This window comes from Mirounga angustirostris, unplaced genomic scaffold (assembly GCF_029215605.1).
Source record: "Mirounga angustirostris isolate CCGP_5_RB_7025 unplaced genomic scaffold, mMirAng1.0.hap1 SCAF_5, whole genome shotgun sequence".
Taxonomy (NCBI): domain Eukaryota; kingdom Metazoa; phylum Chordata; class Mammalia; order Carnivora; family Phocidae; genus Mirounga; species Mirounga angustirostris.
The window spans coordinates 62,551,928-62,579,663 of NW_026991713.1; the positions used below are offsets into that span (position 1 = coordinate 62,551,928).

The 27,736-nt window shown below is 38.9% G+C and overlaps 1 protein-coding gene across 5 annotated transcripts in view; it reads right to left on the reverse strand.

Annotated features, from left to right (window-relative positions):
• The window catches only part of DIP2B (disco interacting protein 2 homolog B), a 222,023-nt gene that overhangs the window by 70,633 nt on the left and 123,654 nt on the right, over positions 1-27,736 (reverse strand). For 4 of the 5 annotated variants that reach the window (XM_045873455.3, XM_064591249.1, XM_045873454.3 and 1 more), the window contains 2 exons: positions 12,382-12,507; positions 1,606-1,818 (listed from right to left, as the gene is read on the reverse strand). In XM_045873455.3, the coding sequence (XP_045729411.1) occupies positions 1,606-1,818; positions 12,382-12,507 (339 nt within the window). The remainder of the gene's footprint in view (positions 1-1,605; positions 1,819-12,381; positions 12,508-27,736) is intronic. The other variant, XM_064591251.1, reaches the window with a different exon arrangement.

A 27,736-nucleotide genomic window follows, 5' to 3' on the forward strand; every position in this document is an offset into this window, starting at 1 on the left:
GTGATACACTGCTAAGAAGAGCAAGTTATGAACATTATGTTTAGTACAATTACATTTTTGTAAAAAAGACCCAAACCCTACATATTCATATGCAAAAAAAAAATCTAGGAAGAGACACATTAAAGTGTTATCCATGGGAAATGGCTTTATAGATTATCTTTATTTGTACCTTCAAATTTTTCTACTGGGAAGATGAATTGCTTCTGTTAGAGCAAACATCCAAAAGGCAATAATGTTAGATAAAACAGTTTCTCTGAGTACCTGAATAAAAAACTTTTCATAGACTAGCAGAAGCAAGAGAAAAAATATAAGGTCAGATGAAATCATCTTGTTAACAAAAATCCAGACAGAGTTAACTGGGGATTAGGTCTGCCTTCTGCTCAGGTCATGATCCCAGGGTCCTGGGATCGAGCCCCGCATTGGGCTCCCTGCTCCACAGGAAGCCTGCTTCTCCCTCTCCCACTCCCCCTGCTTGTGTTCCCTCTCTCACTGTGTCTCTCTCTGTCAAATAAATAAGTAAAGTATTAAAAAAAAGGACAATATTTTTAATAACTGAAATTGCTCTCTTTTAGACAAATGTGGAAATAAAACCTGACCCAACCATGGCTCTGCTGCTTGTCCTTCCAAACAGAAGAGGTGGTGAGCATGCTCATCTGTAGCTACTTTAAGAGGTTCAGTGAATTACAGGGCAGAGCCAAGAGTGCGCGACAAGGCACCAGCTGTTGGCACTTAGCTTTTTAATGTGGGCAATCATACCCTCCAGGTAGCTATGTTCTTTACTAATTACAGGCTTGAATTACAAATTTTCTAAGTTTTTCTTTTCAGAAATCAATTAATAGATTAAAGATATATATATGTAAAGTAATAGAGAAAGGTCACTGATATGAAAACTAAGACACCACAGACACATGATGTTTAAAACACATTACTTAGTGCAATATGTACCAACCAATTTAGCAGCAGAGATCTGAGCTGTATCTTTACCTGCAGATGTCACAAACTCTTAAAAAAAACACACACAAAAACGTAAAGCAGAGCCAAGCAAAAGCTACAGTCCATACAGGCGCATCGGCAGCAGGTAGCAGCTCACAGAGCACCAACATCCTCAGCCTGCACGCCCCAGGTGTAGCAATAACACAGCAGCAAGGACAATAAATCCAGTCTTTATGCTAAAGACAAAGGGCTTCACTGATACTGTCTTAGTGCAGAATTTGTTCAGGTTTTATGGGTTTTTGTTTGAGAAAACACAGATAACAATCCTGGGAAAACCTAAGATGTTACATAGTTTAACACCTTTTAATACATGGAATATTCTCTAACAGGGATAAACCCACATTAAGACTGGTGTTATATCTTGCAGCTTGAGTATTGCTTATGGAAATAGCTATGGCTTCAGGTGGGCAATGCTATGCACCAATAATGCAGATGATGCCTATCATTCCAAATGTATTTCAGGTGTTTCCTTCTTTGCCCCATTAACCGTTATGTTCGTTCTGATTTTCTTAGGCCACTCTGAAAAACCTAATACAAATCATAAACTATTTCCTGGATGCTGGGAGCCAAATGGAACATAATTTGAGCTTCTTGGGTAGATCCAGCTCCTACCTATTCGAGTATTGGCAAATACATCAGCTAGAGACCCACTGGTTCCTTTGACCTCTCCATGGGACAGCGTAGAAGATGCGGATGAAGAAGTGGACGATCCCTGAATTGAACGGTTGATCCAGGACTCAGCATTCTGTAAGCTCTGTTGCAAGGCAGCAGAGAGCGCAGCTTGGCGTCTCAGAGAGCCCTCATCCTCAGAGGCCGAAGACGTGTCTGTGTGGAATTAGAAAAAAAGAAGTTCTCGATCCTGCCTCGAACAGAGACCTTTCAGTTCTTGCTCATTGATCACACATTCAATTTTGACACCAGCAAAATTTTGCACTTTTTTTTTTTTTAGAGAGACAGAGAGATTTGGGGGGGATGGGGGAGAGGGAGAGAGAGAGAGAGAATCCTAAGGAGGCTCCAAGCCCAGCATGGAGCCCAATGCAGGGCTTGATATCACAACCCTGAGATCATGATCTGAGCCAAAATCAAGAGTGGGATGCTTAACCAACTGAGCCACCCAGGCGTCTCTATTCACATTCTTAAGGTAGATTTAGTATGTAAAGTTTCTCAAGAATCTCAAGGAAAGGTCTATGGACAAAACCTGCAAAAATAAAACAGCCTAAATCTGTAAGTAATTTTTAAGTTCTTAAAAAATCCCTTTTAGAATATTTAAACTTCATTCACTGCTTTTCTGTTCTGAACTTAACCAGGATCTAAATTCTTCTGGCTTATCTACTTATATTCAAGTAATACCGAAGTGCTTATATATCTTCCACAACCTCTTAATTAGAGAACCTTGTGATAGGTTGCTACACTGATTCTGACAAGTACTTATTAATTAGTGTCTACTCAAAAGGAAATGATTTTTTTTTTTTTAAGATTTTATTTATTTGACGGAGAGAGACACAGCGAGAGAGGGAACACAAGCAGGGGGAGTGGGAGAGGGAGAAGCAGGCTCCCCGCCGAGCAGGGAGCCCGATGCGGGGCTCGATCCCAGGACCCTGGGATCCTGACCTGAGCCGAAGGCAGACGCTTAACGACTGAGCCACCCAGGCGCCCCTCAAAAGGAAATGATCTTGATAGTGTGATATAAAAAACTTACTTTCGTTAACAACAACTTAAGTGTCTAACAGTGAGTTAGGTGCTGGGGAACTAGAATGGAGTTAGAAACAGTGCTTAGCCTGGAGGCATTCATGGTTTTAGAGGAAAAGTGGTCACTCAGCACACGTAAGCTTTTCAAACATGACAGCAGACAACCCTGATCTGTATGGCTCTCCTTAATTCTCAGAGAAGAACTGTGAGAAATTTACTGATGCCTGTATTTGGCCTGGCTCTGACTTCAGGAAAATAAGGCTTAAATTAGAAAACCATGTTGAGAAAAATAAAAAATGAAAAGTTCAACCAAATATAGGATAGCCGAGGGAAGCAGAAGTCAGGAATTTATTTCCAGGCTCTCAGCTTAGGAGGCATACAAGTTAAAGGGGCATTTGGTCTGATGTGAAACAAACCCTTCGACATGATTTAGGGGGTTATAATTAACAGCCTGTGGACTGAATTTCATTCAATTTTTTAAAAAATTAAACACTCTGTGGTTAAACCTGCTGAACACTCTAACTCAGGGGAAACTGTAGGTTTGCGTTCTGCTTTGGTTCAAAAAGCCAGAGAGAGGGCTGCCTGGCTGGCTCAGGTAGGGCATGCAACTCTCAATCTCAGGGTTGTAAGTTCAAACCCTACGTTGGGTATAGAGATTACTTAAAAATAAAATAATTAAAAAAACAAAACACAAAGAGCCAAAGAGACAACAGGGCTAGAATGCTGCTAGCACTCCACAATGGAAATTTGAACCACAAAAGACTAATTTAACCTAGAAGCCAAATTTTGCAGGTCCAGAGCAAGCAAGGAAGTTAAAATAATGACTATATCCTGGCTTCGTGCTCTGAACCACCTCCAACTTATTATCTCATATTGAAGGAGATATGAGGCCCAAGACTGATTATTTTTACAATCTACTACATAACTACAATACGTGCTGGAAACTATGTCAGGTTCTGGGGATTCTGAGATGTTTATGTTCTTATGAGACAGTGCCCTAAAAAGGCTTATGGTCCAGTACAGGAGACACAATCCCACGGACTATCTCACAAGAATACAAAGGATGCTAAGAAACAGGGTAAGCAAAGGGTTTCACAAGAGGGGCACCAATCTTAGTCAAGGATTTCAAGAACTTCTATGTAAATGGAGTAAAAACTTTGAGGTGTAAGGGGCAAAAGATGAGGCTGGAAAGGTAAACAGTGGTCAGACCCCAAAGGATACATTGATGAGGTTCTTTAAAGGGGAAAGACATCTATAATGCAAAAGGAGAGTGACTTAAGGAAAATATAGAGAAAGAAAAATAACAGCATCTGTAGCTTTTTATACAAGCAAAGAGGTTTGTATCATTCCCAAAAAATATTCCAACATTTTAACGGTATACCTTGGAGGGCAGAGATTTCTGTCTTTATAAACATGCTAAAGAAAAGATGACTGGGCGGGTGGCGTGGGACAGGTGAATCTGACCCTAAGAACAAAGTACTTTCAGGGTCATACATCTCAGGATCCCACAAACTCCACTGGATTTACAGGCTGTCTTTATTGGATCATTTATTTTAAACTGTGTTAAGTCTAAAATCAGAATAACCCAATTTTCAGGAGATAGTAAAACCAGTATTTTCATGATTAGGTTTATGGAAAATTGGCTTCACTATGTTTCTATATTGGATCAATTATGTAATTAGGTGTATTGTTTCAATTCAATTACCTTGTTTGCCTGCCAGTCCTCCTGAGTGTTTAGTGACTACAACTGTGGGCTGGAAAAAACATGGCTTTGGTGTCTGTCTTCCATTTGAACTCTGGGGTCCGCCCCTCACAAGCTATGTGACTTGGGGATAAAATTATCCATCTGAGAAGGTTTGCTTGTTCATCCCTTCAACAAATACCACGAAGCGCTACACTAGTTGGCAGGAATAAAATGGTGAACAAGGAAGATACGTCCCTATTCTAATAGGACTTAGAGTCTTACACAGTGCAGGCACCCAAGGAAGTGAGCCCTAAACCCAGGCAGCCCAGAAGGGTGAGAAGCTATTGGTTCTGAGGGCCACTGGGGGGCGGGGGAGCAAAGAGTCAGGGAGAGGGAACAGCATGCGAGGATGCTGGGAGGGGACAGAAAAGGCACATTTGAAGATCTGAAAGCAATAGGACTAGCTCAAGCACAGGATGCTACACTGACGAAAGATGAGGCTGGACCAGTGGATAGTACTGGGCTGCTAAGGGTCTTTGTGCTAACTGCAACAGGAGACCACGGAATGAGACAATGTCCAGAAGGCACCCCCAGCAGTGCCAGCACATAGCAGCTGGCCAGTAAACCTTAGTCCCCCTCCTCCTCCCCAAATAATCCACCCTACGTTCGCTCACCGGCACAAAACTGGCCGTGCAAAGCTTCCGGCGGATTGCCTACTAAGATCACACAGAACATTATATCTTTTAAGAAATAAAAATGAGCTCCCTTAAATATTTATATGTTTATTTGGTAGTTTTTTGGGTTTGTCAAATAGCTATCACCCAGGAAACTGCTGTGGATTAGAAGAAATCTGGGCAAGATTTAATAGTAATAAAGTTATCTTCCCACTCATTCTGCTCCGGTTGAACATGAACTCACAACTCTTATCCATCAAGTTCCTTGCCAACTCTACTTTTATGTAAGATGAATATCATAGGTCCTACAGAAGAGAAAACAGTTTTTAAAACATGGTTTGCCCTTCAGTTTATAGCCGGTGTGATTTTTAACACAGCACTATTTTATACGGATAACCAGAAGCCTAAAATTCATTTATAACCAATTAGAAAACATGTAACAATTAGCTTGTTGATTTTAAGGGAAGGAAAGTCCTGAATTTACTGCCTTTAACTGTGGTAGCACTTTTAGTTGTTAGCCATGAGTGGAAATGACTTCCTTCTTCTTGGCAGAAAACAGATCTATGATACCTAAAAATGTTTATTTTAAAAGTTTAAACACCTACCCATTCCACCTACTAATGGCATAATCCATCCAGTCTATTCCTCGGTTATCTACCCAAGAGAAATGAAAATATACAAGGACTTGTACATGAATGTTCATAGCAGCTTTATTTGTAACAGGTAAAAACTGGAAAGCACCCAAATGTCCATCAAGAACTGAAAGGACAAAGAAATCGTGGTATATGTATTTGACAGACTACTATTCAGCAATAAAGAGGAATGAACCTCCGATATACACAACATGGATGAATCTCAAAATAATTATACCGAGTGGAATACGACAGACCTCCCTTGCCCAAAAAAAGTACAACAAAGTATGATTCTATTTATATGAAATTCTAGAAAATACAAACCAATGTATAGTGACAGAAAACAGATCATGGGGAGGAAGAGAAGTAGGATTACAAAGGGATTATGAGGAAATTTGGTAGGGGGGGGATGATGGATAATGTTCATTTTCTTAATTGTGGTGACAGTTTCACAGTTTTGCTATGTCAAAACTTAGCAAAATAAATACTTTAAGTATGTTTATTGCACGTGGATTATAATTCAATAAAGCTGTAAGAAGAACGAATTTAAAAAGATCTATGAGGGTGAAAATGGCACCTCACTGAGAGGATGGTTACATCTCAGTCCAGCTGCACTACCTGAGGGCCACTGTACCAGCTGGACACGCTCCTGGAAAGACAGTGCCTGCCACTGGGTTCTGACCGCTGACACCAAAATCAGGCCCAGACATCAGCTTAGAACAGTAGCTAGGTCAAGATTCACTGAAAGAAAGATCTTATCCTAACAATGACTACAAAATATACCACATAAGCTAGGCCAAGAAATAGGAGCTTCAAAGAACAAGGAAAAGGAAACAACTCGTAGGACAGTTGGTGAATGACTTCTGACTGGCATGAATTGCCTGACCATGACTGTACAAATTGGAACCCTTCTGAGAAGGGGTACTCGCTGTCAATAATTACTCCAGGGTCGCTGTACCTATAAGGGACCTCCAAACACTGTTTTTCTAGGTATTTTCCCATGTCTATGAAAAAAACAGTTCACAAAATCAATTAATATTACAAATAATACTGTTGCCCCTTGAACAAACACAAGGGTTAGATGCACTGGCCCCATGCATGGTGGAAAGTCCACGTATAACTTTTGACTCACCCAAAGCTTTACTAATAGCCTACTCTTGACCAGAAGCCTTACTGATTATATAGTCAACACATATTTCTTTCTTTTTTTTTTTTTTTTTGGTTTGTTTCAACACATAATTCATGTATTATATGTATTATATACTGTATTCTTACAATAAAGTAAGCTAGAGAAAAGAAAATGTTATTAAGAAAATCATTAAGGAAGAGCAATACATTTACTGTACTGTAAAAAAATCCACATAAAAGTGGACCCACACAGTTCAAATTGTGTTTCTCCTGGGTCAACTATATTGAGGTAAGAAAAGAGATTTTTTTTTTTTTTTAACTTACTACCTATTTGAAAAGTTAGGTCAACCATGCAGCAATTGCTGGAGCTCCAGATTTACCACAAAATATTTACTTGACACTATGGTAGAAGGAGAGGCAATATGCCAAGTGGTTTAGAGAATGGGCTTTTTAGGTCAGACTGCTCTGAATTCTGATCTTAGCTCTGCCACTGAGAGATCTTGGGCAAATCAGTTCTTAAGGGTCTAATTTTGCTGTTTGCTGTTGTTGTTCTTTTTCTATTGATTCTCTCCCATGGTGTTTTCTATTTTTGGACTGTTTGCTCACAAAATTCAGCGGATCTTTATCTCTGGGAATCCTAAGTTCCTGGGTTGAGGTTGTATCCTTGCAGAAACTGTGTGTCCCAAAGACCATTTTTTAATGTTAGTCAGTTCTTACCAGGCAGTACAGTGAAACTCAAAGCTTGAACCCACTTGACCCCAAATTCTTAGGTAAGGTCCGAGCCCCTGTTATCCCAAGGCCAGGCGCAAGGCAAGCTTTCTTGACATCTTTTGCTGGCATGTTAATTTTTTCTAGTTCACTCTTCTGCTGAAGATGTAAGCCCCTCCAGGGATCTCACTTCCAACCCCCCACCTTATTATTTATTTATTTTTAAGTAAGCTCTACGCCCCCCGTGGAGCTCGAACTCACAACCCCAAGATCAAGAGTCACATGTTCTACTGACTGAGCCAGCCAGGCGCCCCCAACCTCTAACCTCTTATATAGGTTCAAGGTTTTATCTTTTCTATCCTTAGAGTAATTAAATTTAGGCCCTTTGTTTCCTACCTCCCTGCTCCCCAGGGCAGGGAAAGTGAGCACCATCTCAGCATTCTGATGTTCAGTGACTGTTCTCGCCCTCTCTTGTTCCTGTATGTATTTAAAAGGAAACTGGTTATAGTCTATCTAGCATTTCTAAAGGGAAGTTTTCTTTTCCCTGTTCTAGGAGAGAATTTTCAGATTATCTAACTGACTACACAGATAGAAACAGAAGTCTGGGCAAGTAATTGAGCTTCTCTAAACCTGTTTTCTCATTTGTAAAATGAGAAAGGGGACTGTTGAGAAAAAGAAAAGAAAAAATATATGCTAAGCACTTAGCCCTTTGACTAGTAAACAGAGGGTACTCAATAAATGGTAACTATGAAATTAGTTTTACTGGAAGCCTTAAATTTTATAATCAGCCATTGGAATAAACAAATTCAATCTGACAGAGTGGGTTTTTATTGTGTTTTGGCTTAAAGAATACTGAATATTTACTGGTCTCCCAAGCAACTGCAGACCAATGCTCATAACCCATACCATAAATTAAAGTATGCTATTAACATGATCCAAGTCTATTAATTAGAGCACATTTTATAGGGGTCTGATTTGCCAATTCTGTTTATTTTGCAGTTTTGAATAAAAATGGAATATTTGGGGAAAACTCCCCAAGTTGGTAATTCAGACAAGTGTTCTCTTTTGAGTTTAAAGTAACTAACTAGAATGTTTGGGGCTATAAGCTCTCAGAAGGCAAGAGCTATTCAATTTGCTTAGAATAATACCCATTATTCTAAGGAAACTGAGTATCAATTAAGTAAAAACGATCTCCCAAACATGATACTTTGGTAGAGTAAAAAAACAAAATCAAGTAGACTTGAGTCTGATACATAATTGTGCTGCTTGACCTGGGGCAAATCCCTTAGTGACTACGAACCTGTTTGTTTCCTCATTTCTACAGAAATCTGCCCTTTCTATGTCAGAGTGGCTATGAGGAGCAAATGAGGCAGGGCAGCCATTGTGAAAGCCACGTGAAAGTCCCTTTTGTACTGTAATGTACTGTAATTCTATAAAGCATTATTAAAGTATGTTAGAAGTATATAACATCCCAAGTCTGTTCATGGGCATCACTATCATATAGAGAAATGCAGAGAGGTAAATTTCTCCTTGTCTGGTCCCATGAATTACTTCTGTAATCACTTTCAAGCAGGGCCCTGTGTGGGACAGATGTCTAAATTCATTCTACCCAAGCCAGCTGAAATAGCTTACTGTGTTTTGGGGTCATTCTGTGGTCTGTTTGGTCATCCAAGTACCCTTAGAATGCAGCACAGGGTAAGTCCACAAGGGTGGAGAAAAAATTTAGAGGGGAAAACAATGTATGCTGCAGTTTTTGCATTGTGTTTATCCGTATGAATGAGAAACAGCATTACACAAAGAACCCCTACAAAGAAAGAGCTGAGGTAATTGCCTCATGACATTAGTAAATGATTTCAGCACATAAAGGGAACTGGATGGCAGTAATTCAAGCAGTCTAAAAGACTCTGAAAAAGGCCACAGGCACTAAAAGAACCGTAGTTTGCTACCAACATGGAGAATTTAAATTTTCCAGTCCATAAGACAGAAATCAGTGTACCTATCAATAAGCAAATTTTAGGTTGACTGCTATTTTATTATTTGTGAATGACAGATGAACAAAGGCCAATTATTTCCCATGCCAACTATTTATCGTATTTTCCATTCCATATAATACTATGAATAAGGCCAAGATTTATGGCATATTCTACTTGCTAAATCCTTTTATTAAATCCTTCCCAAAATAGCTCTAAAATTTCATCGGTTCAGCAATTCCAACAGTTATATGTTGGATGCCTCCCAAAGAAGCCCGGTGGCTCATGCACTCTCACAGGGATCCCAGGTACTGGGCTCCCACAGGACAGCACGTTCACAGTGCGCACCTTACAGCAAACCCACTTTGTGGGGTGTGGCGTGACTGCTCGCACAGCGCACAAAGGGCAACACGACTAAATTACTATGAAATCTGAGGCTGGTTTTGCTCTGCAAGCGTAGTACAACTTTTCTAGAAAGAGTGCCACGGCAACGTCATTTTTATAGTTGCCCAGAACTTCCTCTTTAAAAAAAAAAAAACAAAAAAACCCCGCCCATCACCAGCAACAATCCTCTTCCACCTCCCCAACCCTGAGGGCAGCCTCAGCATTCTTCTGAACTTCAGGGTTTCAGGGGCTATCAGAGGAAATACGTGAGATAAACCCTACCTGCCATCCCTGGGTTAGAGGGAGCCAGTGACACCGGATTAAATTGCAATAGGAACAGGAGACAGCCAAGTGTCTCAGCAGTGGCTCTCAGAAGCTTGGAGAGAATGAAATCTGAATCCTAACATGGGGACAGCAAATTCCATTCCCTAAAATGAAAAGTACTGATGGAGGCCTTATGGTACAGTTCTTCCACACCACATCACGCTAGACACGGGCATGTGCGTAACTGCAGAATGAGAGCATCAAGATCTATCTCCATGTGGGGGCCATGTGAGAAATCACTCTGTAGGGTGCGCTCAACATTTCTTCATGATGGGAGAATTCCTCTTCTGTTTGACAACGTTCATGTCCCTGATAGTACAGTAAGGTTTCTCATATGTTATTCAGAGATCCCTGGATCCGGAGATAAATGGATGGGAAACCTTTTTATTACTCTGCTCTGCTGAATAAAGGTCTTAGGAGAGAGGACCATATCTTTATAATCATGAAATTATCAAGACACATAAGGTGATCAGGAAAGTTATGCCACATCTTTAAGGCTGTAGACAGAGTAGAACATTAGTGTTTAGAGATCCAGAAGACTGTAGTGAATTCCAAAGGACTGTGGTCTCATTCAGCAATGAATAGCCATGACTTGTTTCTGGAGTTGGTAAATTCCCCTCAGGCAGTGACTTTTGTAAGGGGATAAGAAAGGTTTCCATTCCTTCTGAGCATTCTCAAGATCCTTTGCTGCACTCTCACATTTAACCCGAGGCCATGAGAGCAGACTATTTACTCTGAAACTGCATTTCTTTAATACAGCTATGGAGAGGATTGTTTCTAAGAACTGCGCGTCATGTTGCTCCCTACCCTTTGCCATTTATTACAACTGAACTCTCAGCCGCGCTGCAGCAGAATCTGCCAACAAGGAATAGCTACTAAACTGAGAGCCCCCTTTGTCCACCAGGACCCACTGGTGCTATACCGATGTGGAAGGGAAACCACCCAAGATTTTGCATGAATGGGCTGGAAGTGTGCACCATTACAGACACAAATGTCTTATTGTGAAGGTCTGCTAGAGGTATCCTGTGTTACGGTTTGAGAAACACTTGAAGCCAAAAAGCTATTTCTCTTTCAAACATACTGACACCACAGATGTAAAGGAAAAACAGCACACACAGTTAATGAGCCCTCAGCACACCCAAATGCTGAGAAGTTAGCCAAAACCTAGGAGAAAACCATTAATATGAACCCAGACCAGGGAACAGGATCAGTGTAAATAGCTCAACTTGAGAGCTGTGAATCAAAGTCAATCACGACAATGTAACCTTCTCCCCAAAGATATGGTAAGTCCTTTAGACCAAAACTACAGGGAAAAAATGTTTCCCTAAAGATTTCATTACCAGTAAGAGGACAGTAGACAGATACTACATTGAGGCTCTGAAATAGATCTATTATGTTTAGTCTCAGAGGCCTACATGGAGATCTTGTCTGGGATTTCACTTAAAAATTTTAAGGTTTTTAGGAACTTTGGGAAAGATTCTAAATAGACAAGACAACTTAAAGTTGTTCCAGTTGTTTCTCAAATAGGAAGTTAAAACTCCTAAATTTACTTTAGCAGGGTTATAGATTCCAAGTCTGGGGAATGAGAATGGGGTGGAGACACTTAGTTCTCGCTGATCTCATGAACCCATTATAAAAAGTGGGTTCTTAAAAATATATAAATGTATATAAAATATATTAACACATACACAAACACACTTACATATGTTTTTCAGATCAATTAAAACTTTGCATGACTGCTCTCACATTGTCTTTAATGACACATAAAATTTTGTCCCACGTGCACTTATCTGTAGAGACAAAGCATCTGATATAGGAGTACAATTTGTTAAAGAAATGTATGACTATGGGTCATATTTTAGATGTCAACGAAAATAGCTATTAAACCACAGAAGGATTTTTTTAGGCCCTAAGCTTTGGCCTGTGTTTATTTATGACTACATGAGTTCGGGGGTTACATCAAGGAAATGCCAGAAATTCAGAAGGACATTAAAAAAAAAATAGCTTTACTCTTAAGACCTCTTTTTGTATGTCATTTACAATGTAACTATCGACACCTGCCACCTTCAGTGTGTACTCTTATACACCTGGGATGATGAGGCTAGTTCCAGCTCCTACCTCAGAAAGGAAAAAGCCGAGCTTATTTCAGGAACATCAAAGGAGTAACTGTCCGAGAGAGGTTCTGATAGACCTACCAGGAGGTGTGCAGGCATCTGCAGGAGACTGGACGAATGTGGACCGCCTTTTGGTTGGCATGGGCAGAGCCATTTTCTGTTCTTTATGCTTTGCCAGTGCGGCTTGAACTGCTTCTGTATGGATATCTGAAAGATTAAACATTTGCATTTATTAGCTCCTGGTTCTTAAAGTGTTTACTTCTGTGAGCTGAACTATCACTGCCTCAGTTGTTGAAAAAGGGATGTTTAGGTGATTTTTACTTATACTTTGTGTTGTAACAATTAAAAATAAAAATGAAAGAGAGGAGACAAAAGAAGAAGTCAAGGATAGTTTTACAAAGAAGGAAAAAGAAACCCAGAATAATTATGTGACTGCTTCAGACACTGAACAAAATGGGGGGGGCAGGGCTGGGGAGAGGGTAAGGCGTCTAACACGCACCCGTGCCAGGCAGGGAATCCCATCGCTGGATGGAATGAGTGTTGTGCAGGTCCCTGGAGGGCACTCACTATTCTTCAGGAAAAGACGCTTATGATCTACTTAACTACCTGAAAGGGGTTGAGACACGTCAGTTCTACACCACAGAAACAGAAGGGCTGATTCTGATCTAGAAAAAATATAAGGGCTGATGGTACTTGTTTGCCACTTTGGCCACAAGAGAATTCAGTTCTCCCCTTGAAGTCTAAATGGAGTCTCAAAATTAACATATCCAGACAGAACTTGAGATTCTCCACTCCCACCATAAAATGCCCTCTACATTTCTGCAAAATCCTATGAAGGTAGATAACAACTGAAGTAGCTTTCTAGTTCACAAGAATTTCATCCTCTCAGGAATGGGCCCAGTCAGGGGACATGCAAACTATCCTTAGAAGCTGTCTATGCTATGTAAAGGCACCCCTTATAAGAGGTGGACCAATCAGATCCTTTTATTAGGGTAGGGGGAATTTAAACTGAATCAAGAAAACACAGGTCCTAGAACTGAGTCACTTTAAAGATAATGCCCTACAAAGAAGGAAAGTTCTTGAACTTCAGGGTTGAGACCCCCAAAGCTGTCTCTCCTTTTCTAGGGATTTCTCAACTGTTCTCTGCTTCTATGACTTACCCCAGCTATTTAAGGTAACCCGAGCTAGCCTGTTTCATGCAACAACAAAAAAACCTTCACTAATATAACCAGAAATATCTTTGTGTGTAAATATAGACTTACAACATAATTTTAAAGGGCTGCATAGAATTTCACTATATGTCTATGCCATAATTTATTTAAGCAACTTTGTTTCCAAAGTTTTGCTACTATTCATAGCAATTATTCACAGCAAGAATAATTCAGTATTTTCACCTTAGTACACGTCTAATCCTGTTTCTGTAGGATTAATTCCAAAAATTGCTGAGATGTATTTCCTAAGAACAAGGATTTTACCCTTATATAACCACAGTACATTTATCAAAATGCAAAAATTGAAAATTGATACAAACCATTATGTAACCCACAACCCATATTCCAACTTAGCCTACTATCTTTCAATAATGCCCTTTATAGTTTTTCCTCCTTTGTTCCTGACCTGAGACCTAATATAGAATCACACATTACATTTACTTGTCACATCTATTATCCTATAATCTGGAACAATTTCCCAACCTTTGTCTTTTATTACCTTGACATTATTGTACAGACTAATTATATTGTACAATGTCCCTTAATTTTGGCTTATTGATATCCTTCATAATTAGATCCCTCATATTCCTGCATTTTGGAAGGAATACCACAGAAGTAATGTCTTCTTGAAACATTATGTCAGGAAGCATCTGCCCCATTACTGGTGATAGTAACTTTGATTACTTGGTTAAGATGGTGTCTACTAAAGTAATCCATTGCAAAGTTACTATTCTTCCCTTTATGTAATTAATAAATTATTTATGGGTGAATGCTTTTGAGATGATGTAACTTACATATTTCATTAAACTTTCACCTATTAGTTTCAGAATCCATTGATAATTCTTGGCTGAATCAATCATTATTATAATGGCTACAAAATGTTGATTTTATTTTTTAAAGATTTTTTAAATTATTTATTTGAGAGAGAGATAGAGATAGTGAGAGAGAGCACGAGCAAGGAGGAAAGAGAGAAGCAGGCTTCCACTGAGCAGGGAGCCTGGACTTGGGGCTCCATCCCAGGGATCATGACCTGAGCCGAAGGCAGATGCTTAACTGACTGAGCCACCCAGGTGCCCCCAAAATATTGATTTTATAACTCCATCATTACTTCTGTATTTATTAGTTGGTTTTTCTATTATAAGAAGAAGCATCCCTTTCTCCCCCAATTTATTTATATCAATACAGACCTATCGATTCTCATTTTATTCCATGGCTACTATTACTATCATTACTTATTTTGATGGTCCTATTACCCCAAATTTGACCAATTAGGCCAAATCAAATTGGCTCTTACGTCCTTTAGACGTATTCCCATCATTTTGAGCAGTAGCAGTTTTCTGGTCTAAGATATTCCAGGTATGTTCCCTGTTCCAGCACTAGAATTAGACATTTCTCTAAGGAGCCTTGGCTCCTCTTAGTGGAGAATGGTATTTAGAAACCAAGATCTTAAAAGTAGGAGTGCAACTGGGGTATCTTTCTTCTAAGCCCTTTCATTGGATAAAGGAATATATATGTGAAAATATTCACACACATATATCTACATCAATATTAAAACCATAAATTCATATTAATAACTCTAATTCCATTTCAACACCACAGAATTCATTCAACCTTCCCCTTTTGTAACTCCCTTCTCTAACAGTAAGAAACCTGGTTCACAAAATCCTCAATATATTTTATTTATTCACTCAATCGTACAATACACAAAGTAGTTTCAAAATTACTATCCCATATTACTATGAAAAATAAGTCTAAGTAGAGGTTCAGTATTTGTTTGTATTTCTTTTTGTCTTTACACTGAGTCAAAGTACTGTGTTCAAAAGCTATTTGGAATAGTTCTCACCCCTTCCCCTTTGGTGGTTATATTATTCCACTGGGTAATATAGCTAAGTTAATTTGTTTTTCATATTCCATAGGTCCCTCTCAATGTTGCAGATTAAACATTATGTGACATAATAAGAAATATACAGTTGGTCTCTGCCCCATTTCCTGACACTGAGCTCTTAAAACCCTTGTAATTTCCTGGGTGACAGGAGTGTCTTCTGTTCGAATTAGGCAACTCTTGGTAGCGTCCTTGACAGCCTCAGGATTGGGGCTGGTCACCAGGAAGACCAAGCCATGATTAGAAACTTGGAACTTTCAGTCCCATCCTTCATCCTCTTGGGAGGGGAGAGGGGTTGAGGATGGAGCTAAACACCAATGGCCAATGCCTACATAATGGAACCTTCATATAAACCCTAAACAAAGAGTCTGGAAATGTAAATCAAAACTACAATGAGATCTCATCTTAAACCTGTCAGAATGGCTAGAATGAAAAAGACAATAACAAGTGTTGTGAAGATGTGGGGAAAAAGGAACCCTGGTACACTGTCAATGGGAATGTAAAGTGGTGCAGCCACTGTGGAAAAGAGTATGGAGGTTCCTCAAAAAATTAAAAATAGAACTACTAAATGGTCTAGTAATTCCACTACTGCGTATTTACCCAAAGAAAACAAAAATGCTAATTCAAAAACATATGCATCCTTATGTTTACTGCATTATTTATTTATTTATTATTTTTTTAAATAACATATAATGTATTATTTGTTTCAGGGGTACAAGTCTGTGATTCATCAGTGTTACACAATTCACAGCGCTCACCACGACACATACCCTCCCCAATGTCCATCACCCAGCCACACCATCCCTCCCACCCCCGTCCACTCCAGCAACCCTCAGTTTGTTTCCTGAGATTAAGAGTCTCTTACGGTTTGTCTCCCTCTCTGGTTTCATCTTGTTTCATTTTTCCCTCCCTTCCCCTATGATCCTCTGTCTTGTTTCTCAAATTCCTCATATCAGTAAGATCATGATACTTATCTTTCTCTGATTGACTTATTTTGCTTAGCATAATACCCTCTAGTTCCATCCTCGTTGTTGCAAATGGCAAGATTTCATTTTTTGATGGCTATTGCAGCATTATTTATAATAGCCAAGATATAGAAGAAGCTCAAGTGTCCACTGGTAGAATGAATAAAGAAGATATGGTATAGGGGCGCCTGGGTGGCTCAGTCGTTAAGCGTCTGCCTTCGGCTCAGGTCATGGTCCCAGGGTCCTGGGATCGAGCCCTGCATCGGGCTCTCTGCTCCGCGGGAAGCCTGCTTCTCCCCCTCCCACTCTCCCTGCTTGTGTTCCTTCTCTCGCTGTATCTCTCTCTGTCAAATAAATAAAATCTTTAAAAAAAAAAAAAAAAAAGAAGATATGGTATAAATACACAATGGAATATTACTTGGCCATTAAAAATAACAAGATCTTGCCATTTGCGATGACATGGATGAATCTAGAGAGTATTATGCCAAGTGAAATAAGTCAGACAGAAAAAGACAGATACCATATGATTTCATTTATATATATATATATATATATAAAAAACACAACTCAAACTGACTCTTAAATGCAGTTAACAAACTGGTGGTTGCTAGAGGCCAGATGGGTGGGGCGGATGGGTGAAATAGATAAAGGGCATTAAGAGGTACAAACTTCCAGCTATAAAATAAAAAAGTCACAGCGATTAAAAGTAGAGCATAGGAAAGTCCATAATATTGAAATAATGTTGTGTGGTGATGATATTTATCAAGGTGAGCATTGAGTAATGTACAAAATTATTGAATCACTATTTTGTAACCTGAAACTAATAAAACACCATATGATAATCATACTGGAATTTTTTTTTTAAAGATTTTATTTATTTATTTGACAGAGAGAGACACAGCGAGAGAGGGAATACAAGCAGGGGGAGTGGGAAAGGGAGAAGTAGGCTCCCCGCTGAGCAGGAAGCCCGATGTGGGGCTCGATCCCAGGACCCCGGGATCACGACCTGAGCCAAAGGCAGACGCTTAACGACTGAGCCATCCAGGTGCCCCATCATACTGGAATTTTTAAAATAAGTAAGATGCAGATTTTTAAAAAGGCAGAAACAGACCCATAAATACAAAGAACAAACTGATGGTTGCCAGAGGGGAGGGGAGTAGGGAGATGAGCAAAATGGCTAAAGGGAAGTGGGAGATACAAGCTTCTAGTTATGGAACGAGTAAGTCATGGGGAAAAAAGTACAGCACAGGGAATATAATCAAAGGTATTGTAATAGCAGTGTATGGTGACAGATAATAGCTACACTTGCAGGGCGCACAGCATAATGTACAGATTTGCTGAATTACTATGTTGTAGATCTGAAACTAATGTAATATTGCATGTCAACTATACTTCAATTAAAAAAAGAAAAGAAGGGGCGCCTGGGTGGCTCAGTCATTAAGCGTCTGCCTTCGGCTCAGGTCATGATTCCAGGGTCCTGGGATCAAGCCCCGCATCGGGCTCCCTGCTCCGCGGGAAGCCTGCTTTTCCCTCTCCCACTCCCCCTGCTTGTGTTCCCTTTCTTGCTGTGTCTCTCTCTGTCAAATAAATAAATAAAATCTTAAAAACTAAACAAAACAAAAACCTACACCAATATCCCTGATGAATACTGATGCAAAAATTGTGAACAAAATACTAATAACCTGAATTCAATAGCATATTAAAAGGACTATATACCATGGCCAAGTGGAATTTATATGTTGAATCATAGGAAAATCAATAAATGTAAGGCTCTACATCAACACAATGAAGGACAAAAATCATATGACCATCACAGATGCAGAAAAAGCATTTGACAGAATTCAACACACTTTCATAAGAATACTAAACAAACTAGGAATAGAAGGATATTCTCTCAAAATAATAAAATTCATATATGAAAAGCCCACAACTAACCACATAGTCAACAGTGAAAAACTGAAAGCTCTTCCTTCTAAGATCAGGAACAAGGCAAGGATGATTGCTCTCACCACTTCTATTCAACCGATGTCCTAGCCAGAGTAATTAGGCAAGAAAAAGAAATAAAAGGCATCCGAACTGGAGAGGAGGAAGTAAAACTGTTTCTGTTTGCAGATGGCATGATCTTATATGTAGGAAACCCTAAAGATTTTACACATACATACAACTGTTAGAACTAATAAGCAACTTCAACAACTGCAGGATAGAAAATCAAGATATAAAAATCAGTTGTTTCTCAATACTAATAATTAAACCATCTGAAAAGGAAAGCAAGAAAACAATCTCATTTATAGTAGCATAAAAAAGAATAAAATATTTATAAATAAACACAACCAAAACACAAAAGACTTGTACATTATGAAACATTGCTGAGAGAAATTAAAGACACAAATAAATGGAAAAACATCCCATGTTCATGGACTGGAGATCTAATATTGTTAAAATATCCGTACTACCCACAGTGACCTAGATAGATTTAATGCTATACCTATCACAATCCAACAGTACTTTCTGAAGAAATAGGGAAAATAGGAAATAGGAAAAAACATCCTAAAACATATATGAAGTCTCAAAGAACCCCAAATATCCAAAACACTCTTAAGAAAGAGGAATAAAGCTAGAAGCCTTATACTTCCAGATTTCAAACATATCAGAAAGCCAGAGTAAGCAAGATAGTATAATACTGGCATTAAGACAGGTACATAGACCAATGCAATAAAGCAGACAGCCCAGAAACTAACCCTTGTTTAATCGGTCAGAGGGTCCTTTACCAGGGTGCCAGGACTGCACAATTGGTAATGACAGTCTCTTCAACAAATGATGCCAGGGAAACTGAAATATCCACATATAAAAGAATGAAGTTGGATACTTATCTTGCACCATATATAAAAATTAACTCAAAATAAATTAAAAACCTACACGTAAGACCTGAAACTATAGAACTCTTAGAAGAAAACATAAGAGGAAAAGCTTCATAACCTTGGAATGGATAATAATTTCTTGGATATGACACTATAAGCACAAGCAAGAAAAGCAAAAATAGGTGGGACTACATCAAACCAAAAAGCTTCTGCAAAACAAAAGGAACAATCAGCAGAGTGAAAAGATAACCTACAGAATGGGAGAAAATATTTGCAAACCATGTACTAGATAAGGCATTAATGTCCAGAATATATAAAGAATTCCTACAACTCAACAAGTAACCCAATTTTATTTTACTATTTTTTTTAAAGGAAACACTTTTTTTTTTAAGATTTTATTTATTTATTTGACAGAGAGAGAGACAACAAGAGAGGGAACACAGCAGGGGGAGTGGGAGAGGGAGAAGCAGGCTTCCCGCGGAGCAGGGAGCCCAATGTGGGGCTCATCCCAGGACCCTGGGACCATGACCTGAGCCGAAGGCAGATGCTTAACGACTGAGCAACCCAGGCACCCCAAGTAACCCAATTTTAAAATAGCCAAGGGACTCGAGTAGACATTCTCCAAAGAAGATAAACAAATGGACAACAATCATATGAAAAGATGCGCGACATAACTAATCATCAGGGAAATGCAAATCAAAACCACAATGGCATATCACTTCACACCAATTAGGATAGCCACAGGAAAGGAAAGGAAAAGGAATAGGGGAAGGGGAAGAGAAAGGGGAGGGGAGAGGGAAAGGGAGAGGGGAAAAGAGAAAAGAAAAGAGCAAGTGTTGGTGAGGATGTGGAGAAATTAGAATCTTTGCGCACTGTTGGTGGGACTGTGAAATGGTGCAGCTGCTATGGAAACAGTATGGCAGGTTCCTCAAAAAATGAAAAATAGAACTATCATATGATCTAGCAATCCCACTCTTGGGTATATATCCAAAAGAGCTGAAAGCAGGATCTCAAAGAGATATTTGCACACAAATGTTCAATGCAGCATTATTTATAATACCCAAGACATGGAAGCAACCTAAATGTCCATGAATGAATGAATGTATAAAGAAAATGGTGTATGTATATACAATGGACTATTATTCAACCTTAAAAAAGAAGGAAATCCTATCATATGCTACAACATGGATGATCCTTGAGGACATTATGCTAAGTGGAATAAAACAATCACCAAAAAACAAAATACTGCTTGGTTCTCCTTACAAAAGATACCTAAAGTACTCAAATTCTTAGATGTAGAAAGTACAAAGGTGGTTGGCAGAGACTGAGGGAGAGGGAAACAGGGAATTGTCATTAAGTATAAGATCAAAGAGTTCTAGACAGTTATTATGTAACAATAAGCACATAGTTAATACTGAAACGTACACTTAAAATTGTTTAAGAGGGTAAATTTATGTATTTTTTACCACAGTAAAAACATTTGTATGTAGTCTCATCACATCTGGATTTTGAGTCTCAGAAAGCCTTCCTCCCATAAGGTTTCCTATAAGCCCACATTATAGAAAAATTGTTTTCTTTCAGTACTTACCTTTTTTTTTTAAAGTAGATCTCTGATCCATTTGAAGTTTTTGCTGGCATATGGTGTGAGGAATGGATTTACTTTGTATTTTTCCAGCTGTCCTAGCACCAATTTATTAAAAAGCACATTTCTGACCCAATGATTTACAATGCTATCTTTATTTTTTATTTATTTTTAAAATTTTATTTATTTATTTGACAGAGACACAGCGAGAGAGGGAACACAAGCAGGGGGAGTGGGAGAAGGAGAAGCAGGCTTCCTGTGGAGCAGGGAGCCCGATGCAGGGCTCGATCCTAGGACCCCGGGATCATGACCTGAGCCAAAGGCAGACGCTTAACGACTGAGCCACCCAGGCGCCCCCAAGGCTATCTTTATTATACACTAAATCCCAGAGGTACTTTGGTCTATTTCTGCACCTGTTATTCTATTTCAGTGGTCTGTCTGCCACTTTGTGTGCCATACCGCACTATTTTATAGAGTATGCTTTAATATCTAGTCGGTATAGTCACTCTTCATAGGTTTTCCTTCTCAGTGTTTCCTAGCTATTCTTACATATTTATTTTCCCAAATGAATTTCAAAAACATGTTTTCTAGCTCCACAGATAAATTTGATAGTGTTACTGGGACTGGATTAAATTTATAAACTAATTTAGGGAGTCCTGCCATCTTTGTCATGCTGAATTTTCCTATCAAAGAATAAGGGATGCTTTTCCATTTATTATGTCTACTTTGTATCTTTCAGGGTGTTTTAAAGTTTACTTCCTAAAGGCTTTACACATTTCTTATGTTTTTCCTAAACAGGTCTTATCTTTTCTATTGCTTCTGTAAATGAAATTTGCTCTACCATTGTATCTTAACTGGTTATTGGTTGCATACATGAAGGCCACTGATTTCTGTACTAATTTTATATCTTGCTACCTGACTGAATTATTTCATTAGATTAATTTTGCCATTGACTCTCTTGGTTTTCTAAATAAACATCATACCAAGTACAAATACAGTTATACTTTTTCTTTTCTAATTCTTATACCTCTAGTTGATTTCTCTTGTCTACTTGCATTAATACCTCTAGTACAATTTAAATGTTAGCACCGTTAAGATTAAAAAAAATTCTTGCAAATAAATTTTTTAAAAGATGAACAGCTTAACCTTAATAAAATAGGCTTAGGCATTGGACAGGTAGTTTATAGAATAAACATAAAGGGTCAATAAACATATTCAAAAGATCCAATCTCATTAGTAACACTTCTACCAACAAGGTATGAGAGTGTCCATTTCCCTACATCTGTGGACAACACTGAACCATTTTTTTCATTTTTCCCCAAGAGATAAGTGAAAAATGTTATTTACAGTTTTAAAGTAGCTGCTCCTATTTTTGGCTTGTTTTTATGAAGTGGTTAAGACATGATGCGTAAATGCCATAGATGGGCTTAAGTACATCTATGGGGCAGAACAGACTCTAAGTGCCCTTACCTCTTAGGATGGATGAATGGATAGATAGATGGACAGATAGACAGACAAGTAGGTAGATAATGGACAGACTGAGAGGCAGACAGACGCATGGGTAGGTTGAGTCAGTAAATAGAGAAGTACAGTTAAGAGTTACCTGCAAGCCATCAAGTAGTCACGTCATTTTTACCAATTTCTAAGGTACGAACCACTTCAACATTTTTAATTATGGTAGAGGCAGCAACTATTAAGTTCTGGAACATTAGGATATCACATTAATTTTGGCACCACGCTGTGGGCTAGTGGGGATGGAGAGTGAAATTTTAATTTAGTTTAAATTTAAATGAAATTTAATCTGCATTTCACATTCCCCTATACAGATAATGTATCGTTAGCCTGGAACATCTATATAGCAAACAGCTACTCATCCTTCAACACCTCCACGAAGCCTGCCCCTGACAGTGCCCAGTTCCCAGGCTCCTTTCCCTGTCACCCCCTCGTCTATGCTGCCTCTACCTTGTATAAAGGGTTCCTGTGTTTAACAACAGATTCTTGTATTTCTGTCTGTGTTTCTCTAGCATCTAAATTGTGCTCAACTCATAGGAGGTCTACAATAAATTCTTGATGAACTGAAATAAACACAATTTACTTTCCTTGGCATAAGGAAGCATGTTAATATAGAAATAAAATGGTCCGGGTGTATCTGTGGCAGCTACCTTAGCAAATGCCACCATGTCAGAGATCAGATTTGGACAGAGAAATAAGTTCTCAATTAGGGTGACAGAGGGAGTTATTGTTCCATTTGGCTCCCGGTATTATGTTGGAAGAATCCATACTTAAGAGTAAAAATCATTAAGAACAGTAACTGATTTAAGGCTTTAAATCATTTATCCAGGGCTATCATTTTTAAAACTCTTTTACAAACTTCCAGTTATAAAATAATTAAGTCATGGGGATGGAATGTACAGCATGGTGGCTATAGTTAATAATACTGTATTGTACATCTGAAAGTTGCTAAGAAAATAAATCTTTTTTTAAAAGATTTTATTTATTTATTTAGGAAGAGAGAGCAGGGAGAGGGGCAGAGGGACAGAGAGAGAATCTCAAGCAGACTCCCCACTGAGCACAGAGCCCAACGCAGGGCTCAATCCCACAACCGTGAGATCACGACCTGAATCAAAATCAAGAATCAGATGCTTAACCAACTGAGCCACCCAGGTGCCCCTAAGAGAATAAACCTTGAGTCCTCACCCCAAGAAAAAAAATTTTTTGTAACTATGTGTGGTGGTGGACTTACTGTGGTGATCATTTTACAATATCGAATCATTGTGTTGTACACCTGACCTAATGTAATGTCAATTATACCTCAATAAAAGAAAGGAAAAAACCTATCTGCTATTTTTTTTGTTTAAAAATAATGTAAATACATTTTATATTATATGTATTTTGTATTTTACCACAATTTAAAAAAACTGGAAAAAAATTAATATACATATTGGAAAAAGATGTAAGCAGGGGCGCTTGAGTGGCTCCGTCAGTTAAGCATCTGCCTTTGGCTCAGGTCATGATCCCAGGGGCCTGGGATCGAGTCCCACTTCGGGCTCCCTGCTCAGCGGAGAGCCTGCTTCTCCCTCTCCCTCTGCTGCTCCCCCTACTTGTGCTAGCTCTCTCTCTCTGTCAAATAAATAAATAAAATCTTTAAAAATTAAAAAGAGGTAAGCACATAGAATGCTGAAGTGAAAACTTTCCCCAGATCCAGCTCTTCTCAGAACTAATCCCACTTCTCTCTCTAAAATGAATAAATCTTAAAAAATATATATAGATATATACACACACACACACAGTACATCTCTCCATATCTGCACAAAAAAATCTACCTCATTGCTTTTCTATGAGCCTTCACAGAATTTGAAAATCAACTTTCATATAGTTCCATTGTGTGGATCTGTTACAAACTATTTAACCATTGTTTTATTATGAATGATATTACAACAATGATATTTGCATATATATCTTTGTGCACATACGTAGGTATTTGTATAAAATAAATTCCTAGAAGTGGAGTTTCTGGGTAAAAAATGTATGAATATTTAAAGTTTTATTTTTTTTTTTTTAATTGGACAGAGACACAGTGAGAGAGGGAACACAAGCAGGGGGATTGGGAGAGGGAGAAGCAGGCTTCCCACCGGGCAGGGAGCCCGAGGTGGGGCTGGATCCCAGGACCCTGGGATCATGACCTGAGCCGAAGGCAGACGCTTAGCCACTGAGGCACCCAGGCGCCCCTGAATATTTAAAGTTTTAAAGTATTGCTTTTTAAAGTATTTCAAAGTAAAATACTTTAATAAAGTATTATAAATAAAATACTTAATACTTTTTAAAGTATTAAGACCACAGTACCAACTTACTTACAGCTCTGAAATAGTATTACACTGCATTTATATTTATTATACTACTTTAGTGTCCCTGAGGTTTACTTAGTTGAATCAAGAATACCATATTTTATTGAATCTATGATGCCATCCTATATAAAACATGTCTTGATTTCAGACATGTTAAAATGTGAAAAGTGTCCTTATATTAGATGAAATTATGGTACTTAGCTGTCATGGAAAACAAATGATTAACTGCTTATACTGAGAAAAAGCACTTCCTCAGCAACAGCAAATCAAATACTTACAGTTATTAATTAAAAATAACACACTTCCAGGAGTATTTTTGCATGAGATATGAAACATGTAATAGCAAACTTGCTAAAAACGGGAATTATTCACAATAATCAAGCTTTACAAGGCCCGTAATATTTGGATAATTAACAATTACAGAGCATGTTCTTCTTTACCATAAGGATTCTAGCATCAGGCCACAGAACAAATCAAACCACCCATCTATTTTCTAACATGATAAGCCCTGGCCCATACATCAGTGTCAAAAGGAGATGTTCACCATTACTATATCAGCAAAGCTTCTTATTGATAAAAACAGGCAGCTCTCCTAACTGGCTTTGACTCATTCACCAGCATACAATTCATCCTGATCTTTGATAAAGAAGTCACTTCCGAATTTCAGTCCCCAGACACGGCTGACTTCGGACATCTTTGCCAGAAGCACGTGAAAGCTGGGTATCATTTTCCAGCACTACTGTTCGAGCTGAAAAGGTGATAAAATACTTTAAAAGTCCTTTTTTGTTTTTGTTGTTTTGTTTGAGGTAGCTAATTGCTCAAAAATTTAACTTTAAAGGAGTTGTCAGAATGACTAACCATAAGATCATTATCCATCTCAGGCACCAACTATTTTCTACACTTGTGACCATAACACATGTGTAGAAAGGTGTGTCATGCCTTGATATGCAGGAAAAAAAAGGTACTAACCTTTTGCACTTTGGCTAAGTGCAAAGAACAGAATCAGGTCAGATATAACTCTGAATAAATATAAACTCTTTACACCATGTCCGAAACATGAAATACTAAAGTCTACTTAGATTTGATTCAACTAATCAGTTGAAATGTCATAGGTATTAATAAGCCTCCATCAAATAAGAAAGGATTTTCCAGTTACACTCACTAACATCATTAAATCTTTCCTGTGTACCCACCAGTTTATTCTGAATGCTTGTGATTTTTGCTAAACACACCCTATGTTCTCATGCCACTGTCACAAAGAGGTGAAGTTCAACTTCCAACAATTTCTACCATTTATTTGCTCTACTGCTGCTGTGACTGTTGATTTCTTCTTCTTCATAAGGGGCGCCTGGGTGGCTCAGTCATTAAGCGTCTGCCTTCAGCTCAGGTCATGATCCCAGGGTCCTGGGATCGAGCCCCACATCGGGCTCCCCGCTCCGCGGGAAGCCTGCTTCTCCCTCTCCCACTCCCCCTGCTTGTGTTCCCTCTCTCACTGTCTCTCTCTGTCAAATAAATAAATAAAATTAAAAAAAAAAAAGAAGCCACAATTTGTTGAGTTTTCCTTTGCAATTTGGCTAAGTAAGTCCTAATATACTGAAAAATGTGATTTTCACCTAAAATCCATGCTTGCATGCCTCCTTTCATGTGCCCCCTCATGACAGCATTGCAGTAGTCTCATAGCTTTCAATATCTTCAGGGTTTTTAAATCAGCTTTTCTTCCCTACTTTACCTCCTCTCTGGCCTGCTTGCTACTACCTCAAAAGAAAAAATCCCTGTAGACAAATATCCAAAACCCTACTCTTAAACCCTCAAAACCCCTGCACCTAACTAAGAGACTCCAGAGTCTGCTAACCAGTATTTGATTCATAGACTACACTTTCCAACATTTGGGGTAAATCTGAGAGAACTGGTATAAAATAACAGGGGCTGGAGATGACGGTTAGGTTTTAGTTGACAAAGGCCAAAATTTTACACTAAAGGTCACTATAGCCTTTTTCTGTATGTGATCAGCTTGGACATAGGATAGAGAATCACCTTTTTGGTTCCTTACTAATCCTTTTATTATATGCCGTAAAAACAAACCAGAAAAAAGGGGTGGGGTGAGAGGACCCACAAAACTCCCAGAAGGCCAGCGGTGAGAGTTTAGAGGCCCAAACCCTTCTGGATTGGTCAGAACCCACTGCTCCTGAACCTGGGCCCCAGCCTTAAAAGGTGCCTAGGAAATCGGGCTTGGGTCTTGGCAACAAAGAGGAGCTCCTGAGAGGTTTTTCTACATCCAGCTGTACCTCCCTCTAATCCATTTCTTAACTAATAATTACTTTTATTCTTTCTTTTCTCCAAAATATCTATTTAGCCCTTATATATGTTTGGCCCTGTGCCAGGCACGGGGATGCAGGAATGGCAGAACAAACATGCAGTCTGCACCTGGAGCAAACCTCTAGAACAAACACAAATCTACGTAACTGCTCTGCTGAAATCCTTCAATGGTATTCAAATTTCCTCAAGATCTCGTCCCTGGTGATCTTTCTAGACTCATCTCCCACCTATTTCTGGGTCCTTGCATTCTAAGTTCCAGTCATAATGAACCCCTTTCAGGTCTACTACCTGATGCTATCTCCCTAATGTGTGTCTGCCATGACACCATTTAGATGTCTAATTCTCTGAGAAAGCCTCCCCTGATTACTCAAGACCAGGTTAGGTATAAGGGAAAATTCTGGTGTGGCGTGGAATTTCTATTTTTTTTTCTTTTTTTTTTTTTTTTTTAAAGATTTTATTTATTTATTCATGAGAGACAGAGAGAGAGAGGCAGAGGGAGAAGCAGGCTCCCAAGGAGCAGGGAGCCCGATGCGGGACTCGAACCCAGGACCCTGGGACCATGACCTGAGCCGAAGGCAGACGCTCAACCATCTGAGCCACCCAGGCGCCCGAATTTCTTTTTTTTTGATGGAACACTTCTTGTTCCTTTCTTTCAGTGTATAAAAATACATATCTAATAAAATCAGCTCACAAAAGGTCTGACACAACTCTGCAACCATGTCCTTTTCCTCATTTCCTCTAAAGCAGTTTCTGAAAGGATGTGATATACACTGTTTT